The sequence below is a fragment of the Camellia sinensis genome, chromosome 2 (genome assembly GCF_055761805.1).
Source record: "Camellia sinensis isolate YWXY chromosome 2, ASM5576180v1, whole genome shotgun sequence".
NCBI classification, from domain to species: Eukaryota; Viridiplantae; Streptophyta; class Magnoliopsida; order Ericales; family Theaceae; genus Camellia; species Camellia sinensis.
Genome location: NC_138962.1, coordinates 31,785,517 through 31,795,030, shown reverse-complemented (window position 1 = coordinate 31,795,030; position 9,514 = coordinate 31,785,517). Strand labels below are relative to the sequence as shown.

At 33.4% G+C, this 9,514-nt stretch overlaps 1 protein-coding gene across 23 annotated transcripts; it reads left to right on the top strand.

Annotated features, from left to right (window-relative positions):
* The first annotated feature begins 362 nt into the window (after positions 1-362).
* On the top strand, positions 363-4,497 carry LOC114267004 (uncharacterized). Of its 23 annotated transcripts, none has more exons than XR_014360782.1 (7): positions 363-518; positions 677-766; positions 2,107-2,156; positions 2,997-3,043; positions 3,145-3,258; positions 3,428-3,527; positions 4,238-4,497. XR_014360782.1 is itself a non-coding variant. In XM_082914032.1 (6 exons), exons 2-6 carry the CDS (start codon positions 804-806, stop codon positions 4,307-4,309), a joined length of 342 nt encoding a protein of 113 aa, XP_082770158.1. In that variant the 5' UTR covers positions 363-518; positions 677-803; the 3' UTR covers positions 4,310-4,497. The 23 variants fall into 23 exon arrangements, 4 of the variants coding, with proteins under 4 accessions (XP_082770158.1, XP_082770159.1, XP_082770156.1 ...); XR_014360778.1 differs by having other exon boundaries at positions 677-805; XR_014360779.1 differs by having other exon boundaries at positions 677-809.
* The last annotated feature ends 5,017 nt before the right edge of the window (positions 4,498-9,514 follow it).

Below are 9,514 nucleotides of genomic sequence, written 5' to 3'. Positions count from 1 at the left end.
CCAAATTCAGATGAAGATTTTCAAAGAACCCTGGACAAATCAGACTAAAATTTCAGCTTCAATTCTTCTATTTTTGCCTAAAATTTCAACTCACGCTGAAAATTCATCAACAAAATAACCAAAAACAAAACAATTAATGATAATGGACAAAAACCCATGCCAACTAAAAGTAGGAACACTACTAGAAAAATCACTTTTTGCGTTTATATTTTTGCGACTGATTATTTGACCGTCGCAAAAAAAAAAAAAAAAAAAAAAAAAAAAAAAAAAAAAAATTTATTTGCAACGACAAATCAGCCTGAGCAAAAATTGTGAGCCCACTATTGGGACCCACTCAGCCCAATTTATATTTTCCTTCATTTCTCCCAAATTTGATCGTGTAAAACTTGCCCTAGACTCTCATTTCCCTCAAATATAATTTCGCTCGATCGTGTCTGAGGAAGAGAATCTGCTTTCCCTCTGTTGATTTCGCTCTATAGATCACCATGGTCGTCTGAAGAAGAGCTCTCTCTCTCTCAGTGAGTCTCTTGATATCATTCATTTGTATTTCAACTTTTTCATCTCTCTACTTCGTCACTTGAACTCAGTGAACTCACTGTAATTCGTATTGAACTTCTTCATCTGAGCTCACTGTAATTCGATCACTTTTTCGTCAATTTATTGATTTTTCTACCAGGTAGTCTGATTTTGGAAATAAGCTTTGGTTTGAATCAATCTGCTACAGCTACAAGCTTCGGTTTCGCCAATTTATTGATTTTTCCTCACTGTAATTCGTATTTGAAGACACACACACACACACATATATGTATGTATGTATGTATGTATATCCTTCTTCTCATAAATTTTGATTTCCTTACCTGTTCTATTTTCGATATGAAATTGAATTTATTTCATGATAGCAAAAAGTATGTATGAAATGGTTGTGCATGCTCCAATTTATTATTTGATTGATGCAAAATTAACCAGTTGGCGAAATTAGTATCCTAGTGAAGTCAGTTAGCAATAATTTGTTGCTAGCATTTTGATAATTCCCTGCTTTGACTGTGTTGAGATTCACAATTAATTAAAATTATTATCAACATCATCATCATAGAAATATTTTCTTTGAGCAGTTAGCTTAAAATATGTACCCCACACGAATGAATCATTTGATTTATGTGAAAGGCATTGTGAAAATTTTGAAAAAAACATTCCATTGGAAATTCTTGTAATTGTTGGCCATTATCTTGTTTTTAGAGACTGAGATTTATGTTTTTTTTTATTTAAAAAAAAGTTATTTTATCTATTTTTAATTGCTGGTGAAAAACGTGAACTTGTTAAAAGGATGTATCTAGTGCACAATGTTCTCACTTATTTACAAAAGAGTTTGGGATAAGTAATGGATTTGAAGAAGAGGAATTTGTTATTTGTTTTTTAATAATGGATTGGTGATGAGTCTTTATAAGCTGCAAGTTGTGGAATGACTAGACTTTACACTACCAACGTGTTTAACATATGAATGACTTGCATTATATTGCTTTTTAATTGATGGAAATTGATATAAAATTTGCATGTAAAAGGAAAATTATTGAGATATTTAAAAGGGTGAAGTATTCATTAGTGAGATTAGGAAAAAAATATTTATAAAAAAATTATGATTTTAATTATTAATATTTATAATGTTTATCATATTTTTGTAAATATTTTTTTAATCCTTCCCTTATTTAAATGGTGTACTATGACAACGTAAATTATCATAAAATTTTGAATAATGGAGAGCAACACTGTTACGATTATTAAAAATTGTAAATAAATGTGAGAGTGAACAATTTTGGTGATGGAGATTTTTGGTGTTAGTATATTTTTTCTTTAGTCATTGGTCTGCCTAGATACGAAGAAGAAAAGAAAAAAAAAAAACCATTTTCAACAATATGATTCATTGATTCATTTTCTGTAGGCCTTCATGAACTTATAACTGTGTTATTTTGATATGCACCAAAAAGAAAGTATTATTTGAATACAACTTCTGAACTATCTCTTTATTCTCTTTTACTTTCTATTCATTAAATTAGAGTAGATTTAGAACGTATGCATTTATTTATCATTATTCCTTTTAATTTGATGTAGGTGTCCTTTTTAAAGAACCATGTTAATATTGCTAGTGGGACACCAAGCAGGTAAGTGGTCTTAGTCTGTTTTTTTATTTGATATTTTGTGAAGGCACTGGCTCTGTAAGGCATCTCTGGCTGGAAGGTTACCCATTTAGTCTGTCAAGGTCCTTGACTATTTTTGGGTCTTTGAGATAGGTAGGTAAACTAGTCTTTGTTTTGGGAGCTAAATTTATAAGGCAATGTATTTTAGTTGGAATAAGGTTAAGTGAGAGTAATAAATTGATAGTGCTGCAAGCATTGCACTAGGGCGTGATTCTCTTACCCTTTCTGATCAAACCTACATGCCAAATTTAGGTTTCTTCATTTGGTATTTTCTTGTCTTCATCCTTGACTTTTTCTATGTCTTTATGCAAGCAAGTTGTATCATGTTGCCTTGTATATAACTTTCAACTTCTTTTTAGTTTAGTTTACTATTCTTGTGTTTGTTTTTGTGTAACTTGTTTGGTTTTGTATTGTGAGCGGTCATTGATGATGCGACAGACTGTGAATCCTCTGAAAATCATAGTAGTCACTAAGCTGGCTCTTGCCCTTTGTAGTTGGAAAGAAAGGAAGCTGAAGCAATCTTAGAGAGAGAGTGACACCGAGGGAGGAGAGCCTCTGGTGTGTAGAGAAACTGTATATCTTTTAAAAATAACTTGGTGCCCAAGGAGGGGAAAACCTCTTTTTATAGGACTTGAGCCATAGGGGCCAACTTACTCTCATCCTTTTTACTTCCTGTGCATTTATTTCCCTGTTCACCCAAACAAAGAATCTTGTTATTTTTTGTTCATTTGTGTTTTTGGAATGGATCTTCTCCAGTCCATTATGCAGATCTAATTCATAATTTTTTTTCTCCTTAATTAGCAGGCTTCGCATTTCAATTTACTTCGTCGATTATGCTGTTGTGGTGACAAGTGAAATATCATTTATCTTTATTTTTTAGTCCTTTTCGTTTGGGTTCATTAACCTATTAAGTTGTATAAAATGATTTTGTAAAATCTCAAATTTGTTTTAGGATGAAGAAGTTGATTGATATGGAGGCACTGGGATTAACACGATTAGCAGTGATTATGCTTGACATGCAAACTGATGTTAAGGGTTATTCCTTATTCACACTTCCTCGAGTAAGGTTTGACTATAACTTTACCAATCTCTGTCTTTGTTTTCCTTTTACCATTGTCATCTTTTATGTTATTTCTTTCCTTGTCATAAACATTGTTAATTTAGAATCCAGAACAACCACGTCTTTGTCATAAATATTGTTAACTTGTTTCTCATTTATTTGTGTCGTGTGACAGAGATGAGTTATGGGACTTGTATAAGAACGACTTGCACCCACGACTAGTTCAAGGTGATCTTCGTATCTGTCTCTATGGTCTGATACCAATTAGCTCCAAGGTAAACAAGGAAGTTACTAGTGACTGAATAACATCATATTGAGGTGTAGCTCAATAGTTGACTTCGTTGTGCATGTTGGCATCTAAATTTTTGTCTGTTGCAAGGAATTTTGTAGAAGTGAGTTAATATTGAGCTTTCCATTCTATATAATCTGAATTATCTTGTTTTAGTACTTCTGCTGGTTGCAAAAATATCAGATAAGGATGGATGATTGACTCATATGTGTAGTCTACTTTTTTAATTGTGTAATGTATTAATTCACTTTGAATTCTTTTTTATTGTTTAGTTCTTTGGTTTAATAGAAAGTATATTTTGAGGTTTGTGATAGTTCTGAGGAAAGAAAAACAGGAGAGTGTAGGAAAAGTGTTAATGTTGCATGGTTTGATAAGATAAAGAGAAACTATGAGGCAGTTGAACAACTTCCATGGATAATTCTTGTTAGTCCTTGCTGCTGCATACTTCTTGATGTGTTCGGAAATCACTTTTTTGTTCATAACTTAACATTTTCTCTCTATTTTGCTCATAATCATATTGCTAGTGTTGCTTTGTATGCTTGGGCTTGTAAATTTTGACTGTTTAGCACCTAACTATTTTAAAGCATTATTGAGTTCCATTGTTTCTCCGGATTGATACTTGAGCTACGTTGCTCTCTCTCTCTCTCTCTCTCTCTCTCTCTCTGTCTCTCTGTCTCTCTCTCTCTCTCAAAGCAGATGAAAAAATCAAAAGATGTTTGTAATCTCAAGAGTTGCTGCTCTTCTTCTGACTATGTAACAAGACTGTGAAGGATTCTTAGAATCAGAACTGTTGTAACCTCAAATGTTCTTTGTAATTGCAAGAGATGAAAAACTTTTGTAGGATTCTTTTAGGAACTCTTTGTTATTGTTGCACACTTTTTTTTTTTTTTGAAGAACGAGAATTTTATTAAGGGAAGAAATGGAAAATAATGCATGAATGCTGAGATTTTTGCAAATATGTCTTTACGTTTATTGTGTATAATATTTGAATATATATACATATATATGATTGTAGTGTTTTTTTTTTTTATGATGGTAAGAAGATGGTCGCTAATACATTGTAGGCATTTTTAAATTTTTTTTGCGACTGAAAAATATCAGTCACTATAAGTAGGTTACACGGTCACAAATAGTTTGTGACTGTTATTTTGCGGTTGCAAAAAGTATTTGTCACCCCCACATTCGCGACCCTCATTTGCTGTTGCAAGGGCCGTCGCAAAAGGTCTTTTGCGACTGTTTTTTAATTATTTGCGACGATTTGTAGCGGTCGCAAAACTTGAAAAAGAAAGAGCAACTGAAATAGTTCAATCAGTATAATGACAATAAGTTATATGTACTGCTCTGGCAACTAAAGTCGAAGCGATGAAACCAACAAAAAAATCATAAAAAATGCACTACTGATTGGCGTTTCCATAATTATCCGAATAAACAGCCGGCTATGGATGCCTTGATGGTGTCAACAGAGTTCTACTATGCTAAGTAAATATATTAAAAAAAAAAATCAAGTGAATATATAGATTTTCTAAGTGAATATACGCTAAAAGCATCTCCAATGGTTGTTATAAATATTGCTATTACTATAATTTGGTAATGAATAGTACTATTTTGTCAAATTATAGCAATGGTGCGCCAATAATCACCTGCTATTTTGGCAAATCTCAACCGACTTTCCCTTCAAGTTTATAGGTGTTGTTTAGATATAGGTTTTTTAGTATTTTTTTTTGGTTTATTTTTTATCTTTTGTGACCTTTTTTTAATTGTTTCTAAAAAAAATTATATATTTATATTTTTCCCGACTAGACAAATATGAAAAATAAAAAAAATTGAAAAATTGAAAAAAAAAATTAAATATAATTCACCTCACAAAAAATTTAAATTGAAAAATTATGATTTTTTTTTTTTTTAAGCAAAAGAGCACAACGGCTCTTTTGTATTTCCAAGACAGGATCACCATCATCCACGTCTCAGGGTTTCAACGGTTGAGATGAATCATCTAGAGTCATCCAACCCATTCTTTCCCAAAAGTGATGAAGTCTGACTGTCTCTCTCTATCTCTCTCTCTCCAACGACCATGGTGTTTCCTCTTCTATCTCCCTTTTAGTCTCCCCTTCTCTCTCTCTCTCTCTTTTTCTCTGAAGACCATGGTGTTTCCTCCTCCATCTCCCTCTTAGCCTCCCTCTCCCCCTCCCTCTCTAAAACCAAAGTGTGCAGAGCGAGAACCAAATGTCAATTTCTATATATGTATTTTGTTCAGAATTTATTCATCAATCCCTCATCATGATGCTATATAGGCATTGATACCATTGCTGATCTTATTCAATAAACAACAGAATCATTCAGGACATATGCCATTCGTGGCTATGCTTTGAAAGGGGAGATTCGACACACTCGAAGATCTTGATCATGTTATACAAAAGGTACTATTTCCTGCTGTAGCTCCTTTTTTTATTCTTCAAACATCAATTTAGCAGATGTGCTATTTTTGTTTCATGAAATTATTGCAATGCAATGGCTAAACTAGGTTTCTGATGTTTAGATTAGATATAGAGAGAGCAATATTGGCCATGATTTGATTTTTTTTTAGAGTTACAGTAGATTGTCAATATCTATATCTATTACAAGCATCCTATGCCCTTGAGTTTTGTTTTAAAAAAATTCGTGAATTTTGCAAAATGAAAAAATCGATTTGTTTTTGTTTGAGTTTTTCTAGAAAATGATGAGAAAGGGAGGGAGGGAAGGAAGAAAATCAGTTGGTTTTTGGTGAGCTGGCAGATTTGTCATTTGCCAAAGTTGTTGTCAAACTTGGCAACAGCTTTGGTATTTGCCATTTTTAATAGCTGCTATATCTCATCATTGGAGAACCTTTTTTCTTCAAAGCTGCTATATTATAGCTTTGGTAACTCCAATAGCAAACCATTGGAGATGCTCTAAGTGTCTATATATGCCAAGTGAATATATAAATTTTCCTTGCTGATAAAAAAAAAAAAGTGAATATATTCAAGATTCTAATTTTAAAAAAAAAATAACTAGAGAAACTAATATATTAATAAGGACAAGATAAGGAAAGAAAAGACTATTAGATTTCAATAAAGAAATGAAATAAAGAGGTTCCTTTTACAATCATTTAAGACAATAAGAAAACAAGAGGATGATAGAGGAAGACACTTCTCATTGGAAAGGGACTGACTCAAAATATACTGAGTGACTTCTTTTGCTCTCTTCCTCTTCTTGAAGGGAAACTACCGTTCTCTCTGTTTCAAAGAAAACACCTTTTAAGAAAAAAATATTTCTGTCTGAAAACATTTTGATTAGGGGTGGAACCAGGAATTTTGTTCGGAAGAGGCCAATATATATGCATAAAAAATAGGAAAAATTAGTCTATGGTCACTCTTTCATTTTTAGTAATGAAAGAGATTCACAATATTATTTTTTGATATCTAAGGTCCCTTAACCCACACCTATCTATTACAAAGAAATTTGATATCTCTCACGCTCTCTATCTCTCTTTCCCACTGCTCTCCTCTCTCTCGCTGCTCTTCTCTCTCTCTCTCTCTCTCTCTCTCGTCGATCTCATGCCTGCTATCACTTCCGTGGCAGAAGTGCCTCCTGCCACATCATCTACTCCGGTTCTTCCTGTAATACCACAGGCCGTCGCTCTTGTAAAATGTAATTGGACAAAACACACTTCTCTTGATGGATTCAAGTACTATTTTAATAGTTCAATTGGTCAAAGCACAGTAAGAAATTTATTATCTTCATATTTTTTTGGGCGAGTACCGTTTCCCTCTTAAATATATATATATATATACCAATGTTTACTGCCATGGACATGTAGTGGGAGAAACCAAAGGGATTCCCATTATTTGAACAATAGCAAAAACAATCTATTCAACAGCCTCAAACCCAGTCTCACCCTCAAAAGATCTTTGCACAACAAGTTCCTCATACACATCAATTTCAACTCCGAAACACAAGTTCAAACAGAGGCCCACCATCATAAGTTTGTGTAAAATTTTCTCTGTGATGTGTCTAGAGAAATTTGGTGTTGGTGATGTGTAAAATTTCTCTGTGATGTGTCTAGAGAAATTTGGTGTGGGTGATGTGTAACATTTTCTCTGTAATGTGTCCAGAGAAATTTGGAATTTTCTCTATGATACCAATGCTTACTGCCATGGACATGTAGTGGGAGAAACCAGAGGAATTGGCATTATTTGAACAACAACAAAACAATCTGTTCAACAGCCTCAAACCCAGTCTCACCCTCAAAGGATCTCTACATAGCAAGTTCCTTAGACACAACAATTTCAACTCCAAACACAAGTTCAAACACAGGCCCACCATCACAAGTTTGTGTAAAATTTTCTCTATGATGTGTTCAGAGAAATTTGGTGTTGGTGATGTATAAAATTTTCTCTGTGATGTGCCCAGAGAAATTTGGAATTTTCTCTGTGATATGTCCAGAGAAATTTGGAATTTTCTCTGTGATTTGTCCAGAGAAATTCTCTGGATCGAATTTTCTCTAGATCGATATTGAGGGACCTTAGATATTATGAAAATATTAAGTGTCCTTTATGCTATAAAATCTTAATACCATGGACCTTAAAAAAATCCCCTAAAAAATATTAAAGTCTTTCATAAAAAAATTATATAAATCTAATAAATAGTTTTTAATTTTTAAAAATTTGGAACTATTAGATCTAAGTATACAATCGGTTAAACCACTATTTTAAGCTATTTATTGATTAATATAATTTAGTATACAATAAGTGAAAAATGGTTAAGATCTCTAAGACATGACCTTCAAATTTACACTCAATAACATTAAATGTGACATGTCAGTTAATTATTTAGAAGGCAAGCAGCTAAGACTCAACATATGTTATGTTAATGTGAATAAATTTAGGGTTGAAAGTTTAGGTTGTCTAGCATTACTCATAAAAAGGTATACATACTATTTTATTTTAAAATTAAAAGAATAAGTAATATGTACCTTTTGCACTAATAAAATTGACACTATTATTTAAATAAAAAATTATTAGGAATCATTTTCAATATACATTTGTAGACGTCCCCCGAACGCCCCGGGAGGAACGAGTCCCGTTCCGTTCGTATTGGGGTTCACTACAGTTCGGACTCTCAATTTGTCACGGTTCTAAATCTGAACCAAAGAGTCCAAATCTGGCAAATCGTTTTTGAGAAAAACAGATTTTTAGAAAAGAAGTGCCAAACATGGACTGCTTTGCCAAATACAAAGTCGCCACCTAAATATTTTATTTTGGGAAATTTAGGAAACCCTGACTCGTTGCCTAAGGCCACGTGTCCGTCATCACCAAAGTTGCCTCGGCTCGGGAACTTGGGTATGATTGGGGAAGGTCACTTCGTGAGCACCCCCGCTCGCCCGATCAAAGATTGGCCTCTACTAACCATGATATCTATTTTTGAAAACATTATGTGTTCTTATTCCAGTTATTAGCCTAGATTACTATGTGATGCGCACAGCATACAAGTATAGACTAGATCGCTTGAATTAGAACAAAACATTTCATGTTTGTTTGTTTGAAAATGGTTTGATGGTGCTACTCGCAAGTAGGCTAAGACGTGGATTTGCCACCCTCGGGTGGGCTTAGAAAACATGATTTTGCCACTATCTAGTGGGCTTTAAAACACACATTTGATGAATTGTTCCAATTCAAATAACCCAACCTTCACCCACAGGCATTCAGGCAGTTATATCACATAAGCATATAGCCTCATGGTAAGCATGCTATTCATGGCAGTCACTCACACGCATGCAAGGATGCTAAAGCATAAAACTTACCGAGTACTCCAAGCCAAAACAGAAGCTAATTAGAAATCCATGCATGACCCTAACTATACAAAGATGCCTAATGCAACACATGCAAAAATGCAACTATAACAGGCTCAGCTATTCTAAATATGGCATATGAAATGCTACAGCTAACACGTATTCAA